At 38.6% G+C, this 26,159-nt stretch overlaps 1 protein-coding gene across 4 annotated transcripts in view; it reads left to right on the plus strand.

Annotated features, from left to right (window-relative positions):
• The window catches only part of MCF2L (MCF.2 cell line derived transforming sequence like), a 158,148-nt gene that overhangs the window by 123,246 nt on the left and 8,743 nt on the right, over positions 1-26,159 (plus strand). For 3 of the 4 annotated variants that reach the window (XM_086482101.1, XM_086482099.1, XM_009946323.2), the window contains exons 5-25: positions 4,093-4,212; positions 5,031-5,147; positions 5,656-5,805; positions 6,474-6,598; positions 8,327-8,441; positions 9,416-9,535; positions 10,406-10,597; positions 10,815-11,006; positions 11,695-11,854; positions 12,003-12,073; positions 13,128-13,204; positions 14,238-14,304; positions 18,435-18,550; positions 19,393-19,462; positions 20,076-20,168; positions 20,335-20,427; positions 21,792-21,917; positions 22,629-22,850; positions 23,436-23,528; positions 24,044-24,122; positions 24,287-24,353. In XM_086482101.1, the coding sequence (XP_086338227.1) occupies positions 4,093-4,212; positions 5,031-5,147; positions 5,656-5,805; positions 6,474-6,598; positions 8,327-8,441; positions 9,416-9,535; positions 10,406-10,597; positions 10,815-11,006; positions 11,695-11,854; positions 12,003-12,073; positions 13,128-13,204; positions 14,238-14,304; positions 18,435-18,550; positions 19,393-19,462; positions 20,076-20,168; positions 20,335-20,427; positions 21,792-21,917; positions 22,629-22,850; positions 23,436-23,528; positions 24,044-24,122; positions 24,287-24,353 (2,465 nt within the window). Of the gene's footprint in view, positions 1-4,092; positions 4,213-5,030; positions 5,148-5,655; positions 5,806-6,473; positions 6,599-8,326; positions 8,442-9,415; positions 9,536-10,405; positions 10,598-10,814; positions 11,007-11,694; positions 11,855-12,002; positions 12,074-13,127; positions 13,205-14,237; positions 14,305-18,434; positions 18,551-19,392; positions 19,463-20,075; positions 20,169-20,334; positions 20,428-21,791; positions 21,918-22,628; positions 22,851-23,435; positions 23,529-24,043; positions 24,123-24,286; positions 24,354-26,159 lie in introns of those variants that run through there. The other variant, XM_086482100.1, reaches the window with a different exon arrangement.

Raw genomic sequence — 26,159 nt, forward strand, 5'->3', positions numbered from 1 at the left:
CAAAGATCTCAGTGTACTGGAAAGCTTTGGTTTAAGGGCTGTGCTGCATATAAATTCCTGGTTTGGTTGGATTTATTTCGAAGCTGATGACTACGTGTACATCTACATCTTTTTCTATATCTTTGGGATTAGCCCTGGCCTGACTGGATGGGGAATGGAAGGGGATACGCAGTTAGAAATCTAATCCCATGACTGTCATGAGGTATCAAACAAGTGCCAGTTCTGCTGCAAGTGAGACGGAGGAATATATGGGTTGGGCTGGAGTAGAATATGGGCCACCCTAATTTTCGTAGAGGATACCAAAAACATGGCCCCTGACCTCTTTTGCATAGGCATTAAATGAGTTAAAGTGCAATATTTGAGATGAGATGCTGGGGGACCAGTTAATATTAATTAGTAAAGAAAGACACTTCTGGAAAAAACAGTTTTTAAACACATAAACCCTTTTTCAAGTTGCGGTGATGTTCATTGATTTCACTAAAACAGTCCTTGAAGGCAATTCATTTTATGGCACTACTAAACATACACAAATACTTATTTTAGTGCTTAACATTTGGCACAACATTATTGAGAAGTCATTGTTTGCTCTGTCTGCTTAGCATACAATGGTTTCAAACAAACGTGCTGCTGGACTGGAACAGAGATTTTTTTGTTGTTATTTTCTTGTGTTGAGGGTGAAGTTGACCAGTTGATGAAGTTCACACGCATCTAAGGAGTGTCTCTTGCATCATATCATTGTCTCTGCAAGTCACCAGGGCTTTAGGGAAAAATAAATAAATTAGGAAAATAGTAATATTTGGGCAGTGCAGATATAAGCTCAGATAAACTGGAATAGCTGGCACAGGTCAAATATTTGTTTACTGTAGCAATCCTCCCTTTTCTTCTTGTTCTTTCACAAAGATCAATTTGCAGATTTGACTCCTAGCCACAACAAGCAGAGGAGGCATCATTTTTTTAAGACTTGGGTTTTTTTGAAAAAACAGGAAGTATAGGAGACAGACTAGTGGAGACAAGAATGGTATTGCAGACAATGTTAGAGTAATCTAGAATTTGAGCTTTTGAGAGAGAGGGGAAACTTCTGGCAAGCCTTGAATGGGAGTTAAAGTGGTACAAGACTAGTGACTTCAAGAGCATCATTTTGGGTAGACACACTGAGAATGGAAAATAATTGTAATGTTATTCTCTCTCTTTTTTCTTTGAATTGAATGCTAATGAGACACCCTACTTAATTTGGTCATGCAATTAAACTATGTATTTCAAGCTAATGCACAGTTTAGAAAAATTTACTATTGCATTGCATTTGGCTATTACTCTTTGCTTCAGCAATAGCCTAAATATTGTAGAATTACAGAATAATGGCTCGGGTTGGGAGGAACCTTGAAAGATCCTCTGGCCAAAGCATTCATGGGGAAAGGATAATCTCATTGAGGCTCCTAGCACCCTGTCCAGTTACATCTTGAAAACCTTCAGTGATGGGGGTTCTGCCACACCCCTGAGGAGGTTGTTCCAGTGAATGATTTTTCTCACTGTAGAAAATTTCTTTCCTATATCAAGATGAAACCTCTCCCGGTGCAACTTGTACCTGCTGCACCTTGTCCTCTCCGCATGGCTCCTTGTGAAGAGAGAGGCTCTGTCCTCTTTGTAGCGGCCCCTTAAGAGGCGACTGGAATACTGTGATGAGGTCCCCCTGAGCCTTCTCTTCTTCAGGGAGAAGAGACCTAACTCCTTCAGTCTTTCATATAGGACAGGTTCTCCAGCCCTTTGATCATCTTCGTGGCCCTCCTTCAGACCCTCTCCGGTCTGTCAGTGGCTTTCTTGAACTGTGGGGACCAGAACTGGACACAGTTCTCCGGGTGCAGCCGGACAAGCGCTGAGTGGAGTGGGATGGTTACGTCTCCGTCTCTGCTAGTCACGCCCCTGCGGATGCAGCCCAGGATCCAGTTTGCCTTGGTTGCTGCAGCGACACACTGCTGACTCATGTTCAGCTTGTTGTCCACCAGCACCTCCAGGTCCCTTTTAGCATGTTTTCTCTGAAATTCTGGAGTAAATATCTAGACCGCAGTCACGAAGTGTAAAAGTGAGAATTTAAAGTTAGAATGTAGAAATTTATTACTCATAGATGTAACTTAAATTTACTGTTTGGTGTCTTTTGTGTTTCATAATGTCATGCTGTTGTGTGTTTCTAATGTATCTACTCAACGTGAAGCTAACAGGATAGGCATTTCCCAGTATTCTAGATAAGTCTAAATGGGTTGTAAACATGCGTTGACAAAGACAGTATGTCTGGATGTCATGTTGTGGGGTCTATATTTCACATGAAGACCCCTTAATTTTTTTAAAATGTATTATCTAAAAGATATTTCTTCTTGGAGCTCTTTCTTCTGAAATGTTGGCATTGCAATTGAATAAACTTCATGTTTTGGAAGTTCAAGGTGAAAATCATCAGTTCAGTCAAACTTTGAACACTGCTGTTGTGTGTCAGTTTATTTTATGCCTATGTCTATTGAATGTGTGAGATGAGTAGACTACATGGCTATCATTCTAAAAAGATTATTCAGGAGATTTAATTTTAAAAAAAATCTTTTTTTCATTCCTGTAATGTTTCTTAGTATGAGTTAAATAATTTTCATAAATAAATTTGCAGTTGTCCTTGATACAATAATTCAGAAAAAAGTGGTAAAAAATAATCTCTTCTTAACTTTTTCTTCTGAATACAGTCAAGAATTTTGTTTAAAAAGTTTGTTGTCTCATAACTGTGGGTTAGTAAGTCCACGGGGTGTACTACTGTTAGTACACAGAGAAAGAGTGTTTACAGTGCAAGGATGAGGAGCTGGTATGGGCACTCGGAACTACCTGGATTCTGTTCCCAGCCCTTGTACAGACTCCTTTGGGACTGAACCACCGTCCTTCCTAGAAAATTTGGACGTCACTGAAGTAGAGGCAGATTGTGAAGCTCAAGCCTTTAAGGTTCCTCAATCAAATTGAGATCTCAGTTGTATACTAAATACCTGTGGAACCACAATGAATCTGTGAAGTCTTCCAGAAAAGTTTCTAACTACTTTTCTCATTAAAAGTTTGACATTTCCATTGCTAAATACCTGGAACCCTTGGAAACCACAAAATAAGTATGAAACAACTCTCCAATGTTCCAGATACTCACAGTGTCACTAGGCATGGAAAAAGAGCATAGCATAACAGCTCCTTCAGTCAGTGTTTGTTTTTTGGTTGTCTTTCTTTTGGCATAATTCGATTTGCTAGAAATGTGACACAATTTCCAACAGTATAATGAAGAAAATTGCATACTTAATCATTATAATTATCATTTCTTTAGTGAGCTTCACAGCCTCCCTACAGTAGAAATACTGAATAGAGGAGAAGACTTGCATGATTTCAAGAACGGCTAAATGCCAAGTATGCAAAACTCTGCCACGGCAGAGGTTGATTTTTAGTGATTTAATGCTATTTCTTTGCTTTCCTTCTCCTCTCTTCTATTTCCCGCCTTTCACTTGTAGAACTGGGAAAGATGCATCAGACTACTAGTTGGAAGATGATGAGAAAAACCACAGCTGAGAATTATTATGTATTATTTTTATTTTTGTCTGCAAAATTGAAGCTTATTTCTAAGCCACTGCCTGAGAAATTCAGTCTTGCTGGCAGTAGCTTGCATAGGCAACTGGCAAGGTAGTATATGTGCAAATTAGAAATGTGTAGTTAGGTGTTCAGACAATAATGGAGGTTTCTGTTGGCACCCTGTATTACAGAGAAGATGAGGTAACCATGAAAGTACCGCTGTCGATAAAGTACTAAGCCACTGCTGTTGGTTCATTAGCCTCCTTGGCTAGAGTGTAATCTTAGCTGAAGAGCAGTAAAAGCCAGCCCTGAAAAATTCGATTCCAGGAGAATAGATTCCTGTTCCCAAAGATGGGTGAATGTCCCTTTGAATGAAGCTCTTTGAGCAAGCCTTGCAAGTTATAATTGGTCACCGTGTTATGGGAAGCCTTTGATATGGTTAATCTGTGGTTTAACAGGGGCTTCTGCTTATCTTTTCTGGAGCTGAGACACGGAAAATAACAGATTAAACTTGTTTTGCAGGCATCTTTCCCAGGAAACCTGCAACTAGTCCTTGTTCTGCGCCCAACAGGATTTTTTCATCGAGCTCTCTCAGACATTGCTTTCAAATTCAACAAAGATGAGTTTAAAATGAAAGTACCTGTAAGTAATCCTCTGTTTTCACTTTACTAGCAGGAATCTGTTAAAGTACTTAATGTAGCCGTTGAGGACCAAAAAAAAAAATCCCAACAAAAACATGCTTAAAGGCAGTTGCAGCAATTTTGACTAGTTCATGATGGTTTATTCTTGAAAGAGTGTGTGTATTTTGAGGTAAATGCATTTCTTATGGATAAATACTATAGTTTCTACATTTGAGCAAACATATAACTGATGCCTGTTGTTACGTCGCCAATAAACCCACTGACTATAGTTTTGTTTGTAAATGTACAGCATTTATATTTTAAAATAAACTTTTAAACTGTATGAGCTAAAGATATACTAGTTATTTTACTTATCAGATGTAAATTTCAAGGGTGAAAGACAGTATTTAAGTTAAGATACTTTTTTTCCTCCACCCCTCCTTTATTTTTTGGGTACCAGTCGTTACATGGAAAATCATAAATGTTGTTCTCTGCCAGGATTACAAGGGAAAATGAAGAAGAAAGGAATGTTGCTCTTTAAAAAAATAGCCATGTACGGTTTATCAAGATAAGAAAAAACTGATGGTGTAATTTATGTTGTATGATCCATAAGATTTTTTTTTAATGTGCCTAGTGCTCATGCTTATGTGCAGTTATTTACATCATCTTCAACTGAAACAACTGTTGTTTGTTTTTCTATACCCAAAGGAAATAGTTCCACCACTTGCTTCTGTATTAAACTGGATTTTCTCAGCCAGAGGCTGAAGGATGGGGCTTAGAATCCTTAACAAGGGACTTCTCACCACTGATCACACTCTCTTTTTTTCTTTGCTGCTGCAGATCATAATGCTAGGCTCAGTATCAGAACTGCAGGGTTACATTGATAAAACACAATTAACAGAAGATCTTGGTGGCACTCTGGATTACTGCCATAACAGATGGCTGTCCCGTCGCACTGTAAGTCTTAGTTTTTGTTTTAACTTTTCAGTTTAATGAACCCTTCTGTTCTATACCCTGTCATTTAGAAAACAGATTCCAAGTGATGCAAGTTGACTTGCTCGGAGTGAGAAGATACTCCCAATGGTACTTAGTCATCTTAGAGAAATAATATGAGTAATAATTTGGGAGTGGTTTTCTGCACACTTGGAGCAAAGAAACTACAGTGTATTATTGTGTTGAGGTTTACTGGTTTTGCTACAAGAAAGAAAAAGCTCAAGTTGTAAAATAACTCCAGATTATAAAAATATGAGGAAGATACACCTGATACAAGCCTAGGAAAAATATACGTTTAAGGATTTAATGGTGACTGTATCTGTTGCTTGAAAAATTATACTTTGACGATTTTTCAGTCTTGTAATTCATCTGCTCGGGTTTATTTTGAGAGTTATATTTTGTATGTATGTTTCTGTTTGTGCATATGTATGTGGTGAGCATGAAACATCTTTAATGGTTTTTATTCCAAAAGGCTATAGAAGGTTTCGCCCAAAAGGTTAAGCAAACAGCTCAGATTCTTCAGTCCTTTGGGACTGAGCTGGCTGAAACAGAACTACCAAATGATGTGCAATCAACCAGCTCGCTTCTTGCAACACACACAGAAAAGAAGGACAAAATGAAGGTATGTAATTTTTGTAAAGATGTTATCTTTATAAAACATTTTAATTTATAACTAATAATGCTAGCAGAAAATCTGGAGGATGTTAATAGACAGTAATAATGCAGAACATCTTATTGAACTTATTTGCTTGGTTTGATGTTAAAAATCCTTTTTGCATTAAAAAATTACTCTTCTTGAGGCTAAGTTTACATATATGTGAATGCATAATGATTTGTATGTGGAAACAGAAATTCATTTGTAAGTAGTGGTGTGTTTACTTTGTAGTTTCGTTTGCAACAAGAAATTTGATTGTATTTGCATGCGTATGAAAATACACAACCGTTTGAAGAATGTTCTTTTAAATCAACTTAAATGAAAACTATTTGGGGGTTTCAAAATTGTACATCTAAAACTTTTGAGATATTTCTAGCCTAAGGAGACATTAGAAGACTATCTGTTGTGAAAATTCAACTCTGTTACAGTGGGATCTTAAGATGGTAAACATAGAAAAAGCTGACATTTAGCATTTACTGTCTGCATTTGTTGTCAAACACTGCTTTTAATCAAACTATGCTAGCTCTGTTGCTATTAAAACAAAATCCTTTTTCCAGTTTGGTGTCTTACGAAGTCTGCTTAAAAAACCAGCAACACACAACTACAGTGTGTGGGGGTTTTGTTTTGTTTTGTAGGAGGATATCAGATTAGCAGTCGAACAGGGAGATGATATCCTTGGAAGTATTACAAAACCAGTTACTGAGAATCCTGAATACAAACTGAATCAAGATCAACTAGACAATCAAACAACAGTAGAAAGGTGAGAGGAGCAAAATACGGAACATGTTACTTCGCTGTGGTTTTTACCCTTCCCCAGCATTTTACTTAGTTCCATATGCATGCTTAGGAAATAAAAAAATGTTACAATGTGAACATATAAAATGTACTTTCAGAAACAACTCCTCTGTTGTCAGATCTGTCCTGAGCAAAGTAAACCCCTGATGTCCATTACAGGGTCACCTGGCTATACTAGAGGATAGGGTTTGCGTTCTACTACCAACGAAGTAACACTGTTCTTTTTCTCTTTTTTGTCAGCTTTGGCCTATATAATTGAGCAGCGTTTCCTTATTTTAAAGAATATCGATGCTTTGTTTAGAGGCTAAAGTGTAATCCAAGGAAATTTTGCTGCTGGAGGGAAAGCAGGAGGGGAAGATAGAAGTGATATATTCCTTCTTTTCAGTAGATTCGTCTGTTTTTGTTAAGTACTTTTGAAGTGGGAGGTTTCTTTTTCTTTAACCTGCCTGAAGAAGCTTCTAACATCACTGATACATTCTCAATGTTGTTAGTAGCCTTTAAAGCCTATTAGGGAGTACACTGCTCTTGAAGTATCTATGCATAAACTTCCTATATGCTTCCTTTGGGCATATAAGTAATAGATGTTGTTTCCATTTGCTCCCTGCCCACACCCCCCACTTAAATTACTGCCAGGTTTGAAGACATTGTATCACCATAGCACAGATGCAAATTTGCACAAAGCTATGAAAGCATAGCTCATTTCCCCCAGGCAGTATTCTGCATTCTTTTTTTGTCTGTCATTCTGTGTTTCTGTTACACTCAGGCTGACTTTTCTTTCCAAATAACTGTCCATTCCAATCCACAAACTTGGCAGAAGTCACTTTTTTTGGTCATTGTTGCTATTAGCTATCCAAAGGACAATCGGGGTGGGGGTTGCTAATTTATCCAAAATGTTCCTACTCAATACGATACCTGATGGAAGCCGGAACAAACTTTGTGTGTCCTCCTACCTTTTTTCTTATCAGTTTTAACTTGCAAATTCAGGGTTCATTCTGTGCTGTTGAAGACAAAAGTTCGTTAAAACTCTGAGGTATGGCCCTCCCTGGATGTAACCTAAGTACAGTAGAGCACACTGTAAAAATAAGTCCATAGGATACCATACTGTCAAATGCAATAATGCAGGATATGTTGTAAATCAAAAGTTTCAAGGCATTCGCCAAAATTATGATTTAAGAAAGCTCTTTTCATCACAGTACTGCTTATACTTGCCTGTGATATTTAAGTAGTAACTCTACTCAGAAGAGGAGGAGCAATGACCTTCAGATTCTCCAAGGAATGAAACGTAAGGGCAGCTGGCTGGTCACAGCAGTACAAATTTTTGCCTTCCTTTTGCCTTGTAGCCCAAGGCTTGGGTTCCTCTGGGTCCTAGGCCACACACATTTGCGTGTTTTATTTATGTTTGCTAGCCCTAAGTCCCCATGTCCCCAGGCCAGAGCTGAGAATTGGTGGGTGCAGCAGCTAGCTCCAGATCAGCACTTGCCAATTTTTCAGAACTTAATGTTTGTGTTGGGTTTCAGTTTTACATCCATGTTATTCTAGGAAACAATTCTGTGCAATACTCAAAAAAGATTCCTGTACCCAGTTTATTTTTTCTGGAAAATATTGCTTTGGGGCTGCTTTTTGTTTACTGTAGATTGTATTGTCCCTTGAAGGTTGCACCCATTATTTTTACAGTTTTGGTTTTTTTTTTAAGGCTTCTGGCTCAATTACATGAAACAGAGACTGCCTTTGATGAGTTTTGGATTAAGCATCAGCAAAAACTTGAGCAGTGTCTGCGACTTCGGAATTTTGAACAGAATTTCAGAGAGGTGAGAACTTCTAGTTGCCAGTCGATAGTTGGTAATAGAGAAATGAATCGGAAGAAAATACTTGCCCTTCTTGTTTTTGCAGCTCGTGTGTGTGCTTGAAAGCTTTCTCCAACCTTTTTCTTGTACATGTCCTTACTTGACATACTGCTATCTTTACCACCTTGAATACTTCCCTACAGAGACATAATAGCTTCTCTTCTGCAGTCTTATGATTTTTTTTCCACAGGCGCAGCAGTAGATAAGCATTCAAAACCTCCTTTGAAACCTGTTCTCCACCACAGAAGCATAACATGCTGGCTGCAATGCTTTCATCTTGCCAATAGGCCCTTTTAGGGAACCAAGACTTACCTAAACCTTCTGGCTGAAATTTTATAAAGCAGTCTCCAACACTGTGGGTGGGAAGTTGCAACCACAGTGTTAGAAGCTGGGTGGAGGCTGAGCTACAGTTTTACAGCCAGTTTTCTGATCTCATGTTAGTTTAACTCATATGCTTGATGGCACCTACAATCTATTTACACTGGTGTAGCTGATCTTAGAGCATAGCCCCTGTGCCTCCACGGGAGCAACACTTGGAAACCCTCTTACAAGTGTGTGGCTGTCTGTATGTCTGTCTCTCAATCAATTATTAGAGTGAAGACTTCTGCCTCATATTTTGCTGTTTATGTTAATGTTGCTTTCTATTATTGTCGTCTGATAAAAGCAAGATCATCAATGTTTCCTGAGCATTAGTTTTCCTGCATTTTGTTTTTTTCAGTACCAGAAACAGGATTGCTTCACTGCCTTTTCTTTGTATTTGTTTTCATTTTGAATTGGGGGTAAAGGTAGGCTGACAAAAAAAGTGATTTCTCTCTGTGCTTCAGTAACCCCATAATGTGAGTCACCTGACTGGAAATAGTGGCTATCAGCTATTTAACTGATGGGTCTTCGGAGAGGTGGAATCATCTTCGTTGATACATAGCTGCATCTCATTTCAGGTCAAAGCAGCTTTGGATATTGTGTCCGAGAGGCTGTCTGCTTTCACAGACGTGGGAAACAGCTGTTCACATGTGGAGCATATTTTGAAAGATCTTGCCAACTTTGAAGAAAAGTCATGTGTAAGATCTCTGCAAGTCTCCTTAATTTCTAGTATGACAATGTGTTTGTGGAGGGTAATGGTATTTGGTTATTGAGTATATCTTACAAGCAGAGCTTAAGCTGACAACAGGGCAGAATCAGCGTCTCAAGCAATGTGCAAAAGGAATTTGGGATAAAGTCTTTAACCATTGGAGCGGCCCAGTTCTTGGGCACCCCTCACTGAAGAGCAGAGTGACCAGTCACAAAGTTGGTGTGATCAGTTCATGGAAGAATTGCATGAAGTGTCTACATAGCCACGTTCTGCACTTAGTGATCAAGGGGCTACTTCCATTCTTATTAAAGCCACTTATTTCATTAAATCTCAGAAATTAGAAAGCTGTGTATTGAATATACAACATGTTAAAATATGACCCACAGAAACATACGCTCTGAACAATGTGGAAAGGGAACCTTATTGTGATCTGTTCTTTACAATAAAATCCATAGCTCAATAAGAGAGGTTGTTGCTCTTGAGGTTGAGGTGCCAGAGTTATTTTTTAATTTGAGTTCAGATTGCTGCTGTACTCCAAATCACATACATACACACACAGATATGCTGCTGAGTAACTTGTAGAAAGACAACAGCAGTTCCTTCACAGGGACGCTTATGATTGAACTCATTAATGGTTCTGAAGTACTCTGAAACAATAAAGAAGGCGGCATGAAAGTTCTTGGGCATCGGGGAAGACAGGAAGTCACTTTGACTTATTAAGTAAGGCAGCTGTTAACTAATGATATATTCCTTATCAACGTGTGTATTTCACCGCATAAAAACAAATGGTATAATTTTTTTTTTTTAATTGATGTGGATCCGAGGAAAGATGTATGTAAATCAATGCTTTCTTTCTCAGGAAACTGTAGCAAAAGCCAGAATGCTAGCCTCAGAGGGTGATGCTTTTATTCAAAACAATCATTATGCTGTGGACTCCATTATTCCGAAATGCAGTGAACTCCATCATCTGTGTGATGCCTTCACTGCTGAGACAGAACGGAAGAGGAATCTTCTTAACAAATCTCTAGAACTGCATGGCTTACTAGAAAAGGTAAATTTTGATTGGAACAGTTCTGTTTGCCGTTTTGTTTGCTAAAACCTCAGTCAATCAGTTGTGATAATGACAGGTAAAAATACATGAGTGTGCTCGAAATTTTCTCCTTAAGTAGCTGAATACATCCCAAGTAAAGGTAGGAAATGTTTTAGACCTCTTAGAGTTTGATGCTGACATCGGTGCATTCTAAGCCTGTTCTTTTCTCTGTTTCTAGTCTATGAAGTGGTGTGATGAAGGAATTTATCTGCTGGCTTCACAGCCAGTAGATAAGTGTCAGTCTCAGGATGGTGCAGAATCAGCATTACAGGAGATCGAGAAATTCCTGGACACTGGTGCAGGCAATAAAATCAAGGAGTTGAATAAAATTTACAGAGAGTATGCACACATCCTCAGTGAGGACCTAAAGGTACGAGAAGACATTTATGTGTATCTTTGCATTTGTCAGTTTTAGAATTGGTCTCTTACACGTCCATTGATAAAGCTGAACAATCAGTACTAGGAGTTATACCTGGGAACTCAAAAGCCAACACACTTCCCTACCTGAGGTGCTAGTTCTTTCATATCTCTGGATAAGCATTAAGGGCTTCAGAGCATTTTAATAACTACTTCAGTTTTTCAGATAGTAGGATTGCTTTTACAAAAATATCTCCCAAGTGAGTATTTGAAATATCTTTTTTATGTAGCAAAAATGTGTCTATCCTTGATATTTGTATGACTTCTCTTTGTAACTGCCTTTTTTTCTTTTAAGAACTTGAGAATATGTCTCTTCCTCTTGATTGACCTCTTCATGTAACAGAAGCATTAGACACTGTCAAAAATCTTTTCACTTTTTTTTTTAAATTGAAACCTGAACCCCATTCATTTCTTTACAGCAAGCACACAAAATGTTTCATGAAGTCACATTCCAATTTTTAAGTGTACTAAATGATTGTAAATTATGCCTTGTCGGGACTGAAGAGTAGGGTAATGTTTTCATACATGGTATAAAAGCAATTGCAATTTCAAATCTATGTGCTATAAATGGCAGTGTAGCTTGTTGATATGTCTCTGACAGGGTTTGGGTTTTTTTTTTTCTTTCTCTGTGGCAATGGTAGGAGCATGTGCAAAAGGTTTTCCAGAAGCAAGAAAGTATGGAAGAAATGTTTCAAAAGAGACAAGTAAGTCTTAAGAAACTGGCAGCTAAGCAGACACGTCCTGTTCAGCCAGTTGCACCAAGACCTGAAGCCTTTGTGAAATCTCCTTGTAACTCTCCAGGTAAGTAACTGCAGTAGCCTTTAACTAATTTTTTGCGCTGTGCTGAGAAACTTAAAGAAACTTTCAGCTGTAACTTGTGGTTGCACAAACATCTGTATCAGATCTGCTCACATTCTAACTGCTGTTTGATTCTGGTTTACATGCTTAGGTCTTCAAAGTGAATACGTACCCAACTCAGAAAGCAGTGCGCTTCGGAGGGTAAACTACAGGAGAGGAAAGGTAACTTTTTTCTTTGTGCTTTTCACGCACGTACTGCTTGGGAAGGTCGTAATACAACGTAATATTTAGGAACCTCAAGAAGAATGAGGCAATTCCACTGAAAAAAGTGATGGTATTGCCCCTATCAAAGTAACTTTGGTGAAGCAGTCATGGTTTAAATAGAGGCTGCTTTGTCACTAGGCTGGGTATGTGGGAAGGTAAAGTAAATAGTTGCCTATATTAGAAAAAACGTTAGGGGCAGCAAAATATAAAATCTATGAACAGGAAAAATTTATTATTTGCCAGTAGTAATTGGCTACTCTTAAAACTGGTGAAAGTGAAGACATAGTTGTCATTGGCTCCAAGACAGCTTCACCTGGCCTAATGGGTTGCCATTCCCAAATGGGGATGGTCTTCCTGCTCCACCTCCAGCAAGGAAAGTAACCTGACAGCAGCAACAGAAACAAGTAGTTGCCCACTGGGTTAGAGAGTTGAATCAACTCAACGAAGGTTCAGCAAGAGACAATGTGAGGGGTAGGGCAGGACCACATGACCAGTAGAGACATCAGTTGGAGAAAAGGGTTAGTTCAAGGGGGGGATTGAAAGCAGATCGTCTCATTTTTTTCAGCAAGCCGTAATTAGGTCAGCTGCTACCGTAGAAGTTGTAAGATTGAACTTCTGTGTCAAATTAGGAAGTTACCAGAAAGTTAGCACAGTACCTCATTTTTAGCTTGGAAAACAGACTAAGGCCAGTGTTGCCTCCAAGATTATGCTGATGTTCTGATGTTGTCTTCCTGGAAAGGGGCCTCAAACCACGGTCTTTTCTAAGCTGGCCTTTCATGGAAAACTCTCTGTGTCTAAAAGTTCTCGTGTGCTTCAAGACCTTCAGGTTGACTTGGATTTTTTTTTTGCAGTGTTCTTGCAAATTCCCTTCATTTTTAATGCAGTACAGTCTTTCCTGTGAAAACGCATGCAAGTACAGCTGAGTGCAAAGTTCCATATTTTAAAGTGGTTTTGTCCCCATTTGTGATGCTGTGGTGATTTTTTGTTGTTGTTTGTTTGTTTCCTTCTTTAGAGTGAAATGACTGAACTTCATCAAAGCAGAGGAGGATCTACAATGGATGATGAAGAAAACCTAGCTGTGTTACGGCAGTAAGTATATTTTGATAAACAAAAAATGCTTTTTCTCTGATTTGTTTAGAGTGAACTTTGAGTTTGGCTAAGGATTTGATAAGACAAGTGTGTTTCCCTGAATTAAGCCTCTGCTGTTTGAAATGCTGTGGCTATGCTCTGTACACAGAGGAAGATATCTCAGTCTGTCTGCAGCATTATTTATAGTTTATATAGTACCAGACTCTAGCCTTCCGACAGCAAGGTGATACTATGGCGGGATAACTACATATTTTCATTTCAGAGATGACATAGTTTCAAGTAATAAGCCTCCTGTAAATCGAGGTTTTGGTCTTCATGCTTCAGAAGACTTTGTCTTTTCATATGGCTCTTTTTAGTGCCTGTTTTGATAAACATTAAGAAAAATCACTTAAACTAAACAGCTTCACTTACACTAAAAAAATAACTTAGTACCACCTGCATTGTGTATAGCAGAGCTTGCATTTCTGCCTGTAAACTGGATACTTCTATTGTCTTTTCAATATTACAATCATGTGTTAAATCGTACAAAATCACAAGGGGAGGGGATTGGGGGCCAGCATGCTTTCTTGACCTCTAGGAAATTAAACTTAAAGCAGCATTGTGATGTTTAAAGTGTGCCTTAAATGCCTGTATTTTAAAATGACCAGTGTAGCTTTAAGTCTGTATTTGGTAATCCTATGCAGCTCTAACTCCAGCTTCTGTAATACTTGCGAACACAGCGTAGACAGATTTTGTATGTACAATGATAAAATGCTCCAGTACTTCAATTCAGTTACTACAACACTTAAGCTGCTAGATTTGACTTTTTTCCTGTTTAAACGTGTTTTCAGAAATTTTAAAATATTTTAAAAATACATGCTTCTCAATAAGGATGTATAAACTGCTGACAGAAATCTCCACGAAACATCACATTATCCATTACCTGGAAATTCATTTATTGTCTGCAGTAAAGTAGAAACACAGGCAGTTAATGTTGCCTCCCTACTTTGCATAAGTGAATAGGCCTGCCTTAATTGTTATTCTTTGTCTACAGGCATGTGATTAATGAACTTATTGAGACTGAACGAGCATACGTGGAAGAACTTCTCTGCGTTCTTGAGGTAAAGATTAAATTTCACTGTGGCTGTTAGTGAATGTATTTAACTGTTCTGTTTCATGAATGCTTTTATGCTTTCCTTATCACTATACTGCTTCTGCTTGCGCCGTCAAGCAGTGTAATCATTACATCTCTCCTTTCTCACCATATTTTCACAGAGGCAGGAATAAGCAATTTTTTTTCTAGAAATATTCATACAACTAGGATTTTGCATTAGAAAGCACAAATTGAGTAGAAAATAAGATGCCTAATTATTTAGGTGGAACATAGTGAGATTCGTAATGAACATTAATTCCTGAAAACGTTCATTCCAGAGTCTTGGGTCAATTCCAAGAAGGTCATGTGTCATATAGGAATGTGAATCTGCATTGAGAGAATCTTGTTTCAGAGGAGAAAACGTGTTTCTTGCATCGCTTTGCATATCTTTAAGTGATCTTCCAAATGTCTTGGGTACAACTGTGGCAACAGAGTGCCTTATAATAACATTATCTTGATTCAAAATTGTAAAGGAAGCAAAGTGTTTCCTTTGCTCCACACTTGTGGAGGCACAATTGCAGTACTGCTGAGTTGCTTGTAGAAATGCACTGCAGTGTTCTGCCTTGTTCCTCAAGTTTTTGAAGTCTTCAGACATGGATGTGTTGTTTTGTTGTAGCCCAATTTGACTGTAGGAGATAACGAAGTTGCAGATAACTGAGGCTGAATTATTTCAATCGGGATGAGTTGGAATTGAGCCAAGTGAGTACTTGTGTCCATACCAATGTTAAGCTCCTAAACAGGAGCTGTCTTTAAGTTATGGACTGGGAGTGATAATTTCTGAGTACATACCTTAAAGTAAGAGTACTGTATGAGGATTTTGAACTCTGATATTGCTTTTGCCTAGTTTGTGCTTAGCTTCCCATAGCATTTATGTCCTGGGTCTGGCCCAAATGCTTAGGAAGTGTTGATGACAGCAGAATGGTTGCATCTGGTGTGTGGTAATAAAGCAAGGTAGGTCTGGAGCTGACCTTAAGGATCACTTTATTCTCTGCTTTTGTATGCAATGCTATCTGTACAGTTCTGTTCATAAAATCAAGACTCAAATAGTTGGAGGATTTTTGGTCCTTACTGCTGCTACTGGAGGGTTGTTGCAGAATCTTTCTATTCCTGTGGTATTACTCTTGCTTTGCACAGAGTCTAGTGCAACCCTTGTCTTGCTAGGCCAAGCTGTCTTGATTTTCTGCCAAAGTGATAAACTCTCCAGTACTCTGACCATGCCAGGCACACTTCTCTGTGCCTCCTTGCAGTTTAGGATTCAACTCTCTCTAACTTGGGTGGTTGGGACTGCCAACAGTAATTCTAGATCAGATCCTTGCTGAGGTATGATTCAATGCCAGTCTTCCAGCTTTTGAGTAATTCTAGCTATTAATCCATAGTTCTGGCTATTGTCCTGATTCTTTTGTTTCTCTTATTCTATTAATCTTCCAATTTTTCTGTAAAATAACCTGATACTGCTTTGTATGGACAGTGTCTCCTATTATTATGTCATATTTAATTGCCATGCATTTTCTCTCTGCCAAGGATTCCAATAGAAAAAAACAAGGTAGTTCCAAAGATTGGTTACTAGGAAACTGCTGTAGCTGCTTTTATCCAAGCTCGATATTTTCCTTTCATTAACAACCATGGTCATCCAACTCTGTGAAATCCGGTAATTTTTATTAGGGAAAAATATTGGTCTAGTCATTTTTTTTGGTATTGTATTCAACTGCTTTTTCCATTTACTTCAATACTTTTGGAATAGCTTTCAAATGGAAGACTAAGCAAAGCCTTATATATTCTTAAAGTAAGGTTAAATGATCCCTGTGGCTGCATGGAGTAGCTTCCCCTCTCCTTTCTTAAAATGCAAGCACCGCATAGGTAGTAAAACATGAAGGGGATTTATATTAAATTTTTCAAATAAATACTACATCAGCCTGAAGTGGAAAAAAAAATTGTCAATAGCTTTTTGTCAATGTATGGATTTCATGCTTTTGTTCTTTCAGAATTCCAGAGTACTGAGCTCTATCGGGTTTGTTCTCACCTCAGCTGGGTTAGGTACCCCTTCTTTATGCCAGTCCTGGCTTTGCTGCTATATTCAGCATCATCTTTACTTCAAGTGGAAATGAATAATTCTCTTCATGCATCTCTTCAGCACATATAAACAGCATGGTGGCTGCAGTTCATTCCCTGTCAAATTTTTTTTAAATCCATTTTATGTATGTGGGGTTTTTTTAAGGCTGTACCACTTTCCCACCCCCGGCCTCTTTCAGACTCTGCAGTTTCCTATTTGGGGGAAAAATATGGCAGAGGGACCAATGGTTAGCTATCTATGAGCTCCAGCATCTTTGCCTGTACCATTGTCTTTTCTTTTTTTTGTGATGTTTGAGGAAAAAATACCCATATTTTTAAAGGAATGTTTCTGATTTGAAAAAAAAAATAATCTAACCACTGTCCTATCCAAATGCTTGAATGATTCAGGCTAGCTGACTTTACCATCTAGTTCTCTGACTTTTTGTAGCTTGAATGTCACTTTGAAACTGAAAAATCTTGGTTTTAAGTGCACTTTTTCTTATCCTTTCATTTAATTTGTCAGTTTGTTATAATTCAGTGCAGTTTATTATAATCCATGTCACTAATGCAGTGATCACCTTGTCCATAATTGTGTTTTAAACAACAACAACAAAAAAATCTCATCCAAATCTAAAGTAGGTCGCGTCATCTTCCTGCAGTGCCTGTACACTAAGAAACCTGCTTACAGTACAGGTGCTAGAGCATTCTTGCAGTTTTTCTGATTGATTGGTTGGGGGTGTTTGGATTGGGTTTGGGGTTTTTGGGGAGAGTTGTTTGGTGGTTTTGGTTTTTAGTGTTTCAGGAGATCACTTAATCACCGATTAGTGACCTCAGGACCAGAGGAGAACAGTCCTGGGCTAAAGTCACCTGCAAGCTCTCTTTTCCTTATCTGTACCAGATACACAGGCAAGAGAATGTGGCCTTATATGACAAATGGAAGATGTCAGAACCTAAAGTTAAGATTTTTGGTACCAAAACTAATGAAATTGTCTTAAAGATAGAATTTGCAGCTTAATGATTTCTGTTACTCGCAGAAGTAACTACAGTCAGCTAGTTCCATCATACTAATAGTCAAGACTAGCATGAAGGTTTGCGTGTGCATTGGAATTGTGGCTTTAAACTCAGGTGTGTAAAGTCTAACAGAAAAAGTATGAACTGTAATTTGTAAGCACTATCGGAATACATAGCCTTTGCTTGGTGGAAGTGATTGCAAATTTTGTTTCATCCTTGCTTAGCTAAAATTGCTGTAATTACTCAAGTGTCTTTCTAAAGGCTGTAGGTGTGTCTTACTGGACTGATGCATAAAACAGAATTTGTACACTACTTTCCCAATTAATACTGAACCCTTTTTTTGCTGTCTACCAGCCCACAGGCAGACTGCCTTGTCAGAGAGAGATAAGCACTGCAAGTCGTCCTGGTTTCAGCTGGGACAGAGTTAATTTTCTTCCTAGTAGATGTTATAGTGCTGTGTTTTGGACTTACTGTGACAGTAATGTTGCTAACACACTGATGGTTTAGTTGTTGCTAAGTAGTGCTTATCGGAAGTTAAGGATTCTTAAGTTTCCCATGCTCTGCCAGCAAGGAGGTGCCCAAGAAGCTGGGAGGAAGCATGGCCAGGAGAGCTGACCCAAACTAGCCAAAGGGATACTCCACACCCTAGAAACATCATGCTCAGTGTATAAACGAGAGCGAGTTGGCCAGCAGGGGCCGATCGCTGCTCAGGCATTGGTCAGTGGGTGGTGAGAAATTGCCTTGTGCATCACTTGTCCCTTCCTGGGTTTTATTTATCTCTCTTTTTGTTATATTCATTTTCATTGCAATTTTTATTATATTTTATTGTTATTGTTATATTTTATTTAATTTAGTTATTGAACTGTTCTTATCTCAGCCCATGAGTTTTACTTGTTTTTTCCCCAATTCTCCTCACCACCCTACTGGGAGGGGGGGGAGGAGTGAGCAAGTGGCTGTGTGGTGCTTAGTTGCTGGCTAGGGCTAAACCACAACACAAGTCAAGGGAGATAGTCAGTGTGCCTCTTTCCTGTGTTGCAGGGGTATGCTGCAGAGATGGACAACCCCTTAATGGCTCATCTCATTTCACCAGAACTCCAAAATAAGAAGGATATCTTATTTGGGAATATGGAAGAAATTTATCACTTTCACAACAGGTGAGGTTTTGCATTCAGATCTAAAAATAGCATTTGGATGGGATTCTTTATTCTTTCTTTTAATCTGTTTTAAATTGCTAAAAGATCCTTACTGAGTCCCACTTGGCTATCTGGCATGTCAAAATGTCATATTGCATAGCAGAGCAAATTATATATAAAAGATGAGCAAAGCTACGTGAGACTTTATACAAATGTTTGCAGTACACAGGTAAAATTTTGCACCACAGATTCTCAACTCTTATATCTGGTTGAGGCTGTTTAATTTTATAGTTGAGTGACCTCTCTCTGAAGTTTGGATCCTTGCAGCTAGAGAGGTATTTCTTCACAGGATAATATTGAAATTGGTAGAAAAGATAATTATTTTCAAGAGAAGTGAAGCATATTAAATAGTTCTTTCTTATTCAGGCAAAACTAGACTGAAAGTTTTGACATTCATTTTTTTGGGTGGGTTTTTGTCTTTTTTTTTTTTCATTTGGGGAGGTGGGGTTTGGTTTCATTTGTTTGTTTGCTTTATGGTGTTTAGTAGTATTTGAAAGGAGAAATCAAACACTTTAAACTGTACAAATCCTGCTGCTGAATACATAAGGCAGGGAAACAAAATCCCCCCTCCGTCCCCAATCTTATATTTTATTTCAGTTGAAGCAACAGTAAACTAAAAGAAATTGATCAGAATGTTTGTTTTAATTTGCTATCCCTTTTTAAGTACATGATCTAGAAGAGTTTTTAGTTTCATAGTACAGAATTACTACCGTTTCCAAAACCTTACAAAACTAATTGCAAGAATGTGAACCATTACTACATCTGTTTTAACAAGTGCTCTAAGAAAATCTTCTTCCTTGTAGAATATTCTTGAGAGAACTAGAAAACTACGTAGAATACCCAGAACTAGTAGGACGGTGCTTTCTGGATCAGGTATGTGTCACCTTTTGCTGGCATTTTGCTCACAAGGCTCTCTAGGACTGCAGCGTATGAAAGTGATTTTCATATACTGATTGCCACCACATCCCCTTTGTTTGTCTTGAACAGGTAACAGGTTGAGAATGTAGGTGTTAATTTAGAGTTGGGGATGTTTTCCATTGCATGGGGTAAGGGGCAATGAACTGCTTGGTCTACCTTAGTGCAACTCCCAGTGAAAAACACATTTGTAAAATGTATAAAGTAAAAAGAGCAAAGACTTTTAAAGAGTTGTGCAGAGGGACTCGTGGTTGGGTATTCACAGAAGTATTTTTTGTATTATAATCAAAATATATTTGTAAATATAATATATGCTTCCTCCTAAGGTGCTTAACATTCAACTAAAGCAAAAAATAACAGGAACATTTAATTCTGATCTTCCAAGTACAAAATCAGTAGCCATTACAAAGTCAGCAATTTTGAATCATTGGGGTTTTTTCTTGGGATGCCTCGAGGAATTGCATGTTGTTGTTTTTTCGTAGCCTTATTGATTATGGAAAAAAACCTTACGAACTTTGTCTATTAAAGTCACAAGAATTTATTAACTTTTTGTTTATATCCCCAATTTCAGATGGAAGATTTCCAGATTTATGAAAAATACTGTCAAAATAAACCTCGATCTGAAAGTCTGTGGAGACAGTTTTCAGATTCTGTGTTCTTTCAGGTATGCTTGTCTGAGTCTCTAAAAGAATGGTGGTTTTGATTTTGTTGTGGTTTGGGTTTTTGTTGTTTGGTTTTCGTTTGTTTGTTGGTTTATTTATTTAATCATCTCAAGAACAAATAACAAAAATATTGATTAGTGACCTGATGAAATCCAACATTGATTACAGGAATGTCAAAGGAAACTTGATCACAAGCTCAGTTTGGACTCATACTTGCTGAAACCTGTTCAAAGAATAACCAAATACCAATTATTGCTAAAGGTATGTATTACTAAACTATAATACTAATACGTTTTGTGCATTTGCTTTTTTTTGAATGCTGCTTCTGTCAGCCTACTCAAGAGAAACCCAAAACTTAGCAGACAGATGTGCAAATCAAAACAGAGACAAATCCCAGTCTATCAACTTTCACCTTGATTCTTTTCTGTTTCAGCCAAAAAGCCACTAGTAGATAGGCAAATGTTACACAGACAGACCTTTTGTAACTCCTTTTGCCTGTATGTTTCTGCTGAGGAGAAGAATGAAAACTTGATTAGGGGAAACAGAAGGACCAAGAAACCTTTGCAAGAAAGAAAAGAGTATCTGAAGTACTTATTACCTTAAGTTACAGTCACCTCATCCATACTGCAGGAATTTGCCTTGCTGGGATCTAAGAGATGTATTCTAGGAAATGTACTTAACTGAGAGCTCTGTATGGTGTTTTTACAAAGGATGCTGTTGTGATTCACTTAAACGTCCTACACTGAGAGAGCAAAATGAGAGCAACATACTGTCATAAATTTTTAAATTAATGTATAAAGTTTTGCCATGTTTGAAGTAAGAAATATTTCCCACATAGACACACGTTTCAGTAAGTGTATTTAACAGTAGTTTAAAAAAAGTTGCCTCAGACCAAATTTACTCTGAGCTGAAGTTAACAGCTTTTAAAGAACTAATTACATTGAGCTTTTGTAAACAGAGGAGTTTTAGAAGGGTGTTTGATTTAAAGTATCTTTGCTGCCTACAGTCCATGACTAAATGCTTATTCTCATACTGTGAAGTCTGGGGGGGGTTCCACATGAACTTGCAGCTGTGTTTACCTGGATCAAAATGGAAGATGCAGCTTTACCAATAAGCCCTTCGGAGAAAGGATGCCTTTTTAAATGTGTAGACAATGCTCAGTGGACTAAGTTTAAGTTTGTTACTAGCAATCCAGACCTCCCCATGTTTCAAATAATAACTTAAATTTGCCCGTGTTTTTACATTTGTTTGCTACTAAAAAGTAACAAATATTAAAAAAAAGCCTTTTGTTTGGTTGGGTTTGGGGTTGGTTTGGGTGGTTTTGGTTTGGTTTTTTTTTAGCAATTGTGATGAAAAAATTCAAAGTTAGTTGTGTAAAATTCTTAGGTAGAATTTACAAAACCTCTAGATGGATGAAATATATTTGGCTAATAAGCAGCAGAGATAAGTAAAACTTCAGGGTCTTCTGAGTTCCAGCCAGTATTTAACCCACTAGATTATATGGTATAAAACTTTACTGGATAACTTTAAAAACTTAGCCCAAATTCAGTGTTAAAATTTGAATATTCCTAGTTACTGCTGTTTCTGAAGCTAAATAAGTGTGTTGTCATTCCCTGCCCGCTCAGGAAATGCTGAAGTACAGTAAGAACTGTGAAGGTGCTGAAGATCTTCAGGAGGCATTAACTTCTATACTGGGAATTCTCAAAGCGGTTAATGATTCTATGCACCAGATAGCCATTACAGGCTATGATGTGAGTAAGAGTATTTTTACTTACTTTTAAATTTATTTTCATTTATTTCTTGGATCTCTGTACAGCATACTCTGTAGTGTGTACTAATAATGAGAAAAATGTTTTACAAAAGGTGCCTTTAAACTGAATTGTGTAATGAAAATAATGGAAAATGGATCTCTGTACACTTCTGAAGTTTTCCTGCTATGAACAATATTTTGCTCCATCTACGCAAGTTTTGGGTTTTTTTCTTTGATCTACTTGACACGAATTTAGAAACTGAAAATCATCATGAAGAATCTGGTTTAGGCTACTGCCAAATGGGAGTCGCTACAAAGTTTTTATATCTATGTGTAAAACTACACCCAAAACTTACAGTTAAAAAGCTAACAAGCAAAACAAAACAGTAAGCAGTTTTGGAACAAAGTTTGGGGAACAACCAAACAACCAAATATGTGTATTGTGCTTCGCCCTCTCTCTCTATGTAGATCTCTGTATCTCTGCTACTGGAACTCTTGACTGTAAAATCCTGCCTGAACAGTGTTGGGGAGAGAAAATTACGTGTAAAAATCCAACACCAACTTTATCTTTATTATGTTTCCAAACCCCAACATAAACACTGAAGTGAGTGATTACTTGGAAGGACCAAACTTGTAAAGATCTCTTCAGAGTACGTGTTTTAGTCTGATGTTACCTGTTTGTTGTAATAAATAGTGCTTTTTTTTGTTCCAGGGAAACCTGAATGAGCTGGGCAAGCTTTTAATGCAGGGATCCTTCAATGTCTGGACTGATCATAAAAAGGGTCACTCGAAGGTGAAAGATTTGGCACGCTTCAAGCCAATGCAGCGACACCTCTTCCTCCACGAGAAAGCAGTGCTGTTCTGTAAAAAGCGAGAAGAAAACGGAGAGGGATATGAGAAAGCACCTTCTTATAGCTACAAACACTCCTTAAATGTAAGACACCAGGCAATCCAGCAAGGTCGAGGTACTGAGGGCTTAGCAATACAGGGCAGTAATACAAGGGTCTAGTTCTGTGTGTGCGAGGCTGTGTTACAGTTTTGCACTGGGAACTTCGCCCTTTCAGGCAAACCTAACTGGTGCTGCAGGTCTGTGTTAGTTTGTCTTGCTGTCTGTTAGTGGGATGAGGGGAGGGGAATTGTCCTTTGAGAAAATCCAAACCGTACTAGTCTAGCTGAATGACAGTTGCATTAATCACACAGAAGATGTAGAACAGGGTTGTATAAAATAGATGTAAGATTTGGTGGCCTGGATTTTAAAAGACACACCTTGAGGGTCAGTCTCAATTTAATGTACCTAAACCTTTCTTACCTGCAAGGTAGCCAAGCTGATACAAAGCACCAAATCTTTTCTGTCCAACATGCAGATCATATGTTATTAGCTATTCTTTTTCTTGAGCAAGAAGCCAAATGTGGTTTTCCTTTTCAGAAACAGGGTACCAAAGAATACCAGTAGCCACCTGCTTCCATTGTTACTGTAATTGCAATGTGGTTGGTCAGCTTCTGTTCTTTTTGATTCCAGATGGCAGCAGTTGGAATAACAGAAAATGTCAAAGGTGATGCAAAAAAATTCGAAATCTGGTATAACGCAAGGGAAGAAGTTTATATTATACAGGTAAATAACACACCACTACATTAAAAAGGGGGGGTGGGGCAAGAGAGAGAAAAGGGGGAGGAAGTTTAACCCTAAGAAGATTTGGAGGTTTTTTTGTCTATGACTAATAGACAGTGAGGAGGAACTGTAGAAAAAAGGAAAAAAAAAACCCAAACAAAAAACCAAAACAAAACAACAAAACCACTACCAGATTAATTTCTTAATATATTTTAACTGCAGATTCTTCTCAGGGGGAAAAAAGAACCAGATTTTACAATATCCAGGAAGGGTATTGTATACACCATTACAATTGCTGTCACTGGAATAGTGGATGGCTCGGGAGCCAGGGTTTGACTGTAGCACATGCACAGCCTCTGCCTCAGCGTGTTCCAGTTGTTACAACTGGTTTCTGTTCACCGAAGGACTAGAGTGGGAGCTCTCTCTGTCCCTCTTGAAGGATTCTGGGCTTTGGCATTCAACTCTGTGTATAATAAGTATTCTATGCTTGATGGCTAATTGTATTTATTTTTGGGTAGGCACCAACCCCTGAAGTTAAAGCTACTTGGGTAAATGAAATAAGAAAAGTGCTCACAAGTCAACTGCAGGCATGCAGAGGTAAAATATTTTGGAGAGATTTTTTTTTTAATCTTTTTTTTTTTTTTTTTTTTCTCTTGAACTTCAGAACCTGCCCTGTATATCTTCACTGTGTGGGACTGTAGAAATGAAAAGCTCAAAATACAAATCAATTTTAATAGTTCTTTTTCTTTTCTGCATTACAGAAGCTAGCCAGCACAGGACACTAGAACAAACACAGAGTTTACCTCTGCCAGCCTCATCTTGTTCAAGGTAAGTATGTTGTCAGATCAGCCTGGCTGTCTTGTAAATATACTAATACATCTAGTTTGCAGTTCTTCATAACACCTATCCCTTAATTCTGGTCCTTATGTTTTAGGGTATTTTTAGGTCTCTTCCTACTACAAAGCTGTAAAGATTGGGGTTTATACATCTCCAGAACTGTTAAACTGAGCAGCAGTGGCATGGGCTTTGCCAGTTCATGGAGAACAACACAAAAAAGTAATTTTCTTCACCAGACAGAATTCTAGTGGCATAATGGATCTGTTTGTTGAACAACTAATTATATACTTTACATCCCAGATAATAGACTTGTGTGGAACAGTCTCTGTTCTTTTCCTTCACCTGGTTTATTTTTTTTTCTTCCTTTTCCAATGTCATGTTATCTTCCTTTTTGTCTTTTTCAGGGCTTTATCTCTGCTCAGTCCCTTGTTCTTTTCTTCCAATTCCCTTTTTCTTTATTAACTAAGTGATGTGTTGATTCGTTCCTTGATGACTTCTGAGTCAAGCTTTTCTTCTTTTCCTATTTTTTTATCCTTCACCCCACCAACCTGTATATTCTTCTGCTCCCACCTGCTGTTCTGCCCTTCTCTGACACCACCTTTTCATCCTCTGCTACTCACTCTTTTTCATATGTGTATGTGTATACACCCAGAAGCCCATGTGCTCCTATCTTCAGTCATTACCACATGGTGTGTGCTTGAAAATCATAGAATCATTTTGGTTGGAAATGACCTTTAAGATCATCAGGTCTAACCATTAACCTAACACTACCAAGCCCACCACTAAACCATGTCCCTAATCACCACATCTATACGTCGTTTGAACACTTCCAGGGATGGTGACTCCACCACCTCCCTGGGCAGCCTGTTCCAATCTCTAACCACTCTTTCAGTAAAGGAATTTTTCTTAATATCCAATCTAAACCTTCCCTGGCGCAGCCTGAGGCCATTTCCTCTTGTCTTGTCATTAGTTACTTGGGAGAACAACAACCACCTCACTACAGCTTCCTTTTACGTAGTTGTAGAGAGCGATAAGGTCTCCCCTCAGCCTCCTCTTCTCCAGACTTAAACAGCCCCAGTTCCCTCAGCCGCTCCTCACAAGACCTGTTCTCCAGACCCTTCACCAGCTTCGTTGCCCTTCTCTGGACGCGCTCCAGCATCTCAATGTCTTTCTTGCAGTGAGGGACCCAAAACTGCACAGAGTATTTGAGGTGCGGCCTCACCAGTGCCGAGTACAGGGGCACCATCACCCCCCTACTCCTGCTGGCCACACTGTGTCTGATACAGGCCAGGAGGCTGTTGGCCTTCTTGGCCACCTGGGCACACTGCTGGCTCATGTTCAGCCGGCTGTCTACCAGCACCCCCAGGTCCTTTTCCGCCGGGCAGATTTCCAGACACTCCTCCCCAAGCCTGTAGCGCTGCGTGGGGTTGTGGTGACCCAAGTGCAGGACCCGGCACTTGGACTTGTTGAACCTCACACAATTGGCCTCAGCCCATCGATCCAGCCTGTCCAGGTCCCTCTGCAGAGCCTTCCTACCTTCAAGCAGCTCAACACTCCCGCTTAATTTTGTGTCATCAGCAAACTTGCTGAGGGAGCACTCGATCCCCTCATCCAGGTTGTTGATAAAGACATTAAACAAGACTGGCCCCAAAACTGAGCCCTGTGGAAACACCACTTGTGACCAGTCGCCAAGTGGATTTAACTCCATTTACCACGACTCTCTGGGCTCGGCCGTCCAGCCAGTTTTTTACCCAGCTTAGAGTGCACCTGTCGAAGCCATGAGCCACCAGCTTGTCC

Source organism: Leptosomus discolor, chromosome 1 (assembly GCF_034619465.1).
Source record: "Leptosomus discolor isolate bLepDis1 chromosome 1, bLepDis1.hap2, whole genome shotgun sequence".
NCBI lineage: Eukaryota > Metazoa > Chordata > Aves > Leptosomiformes > Leptosomidae > Leptosomus > Leptosomus discolor.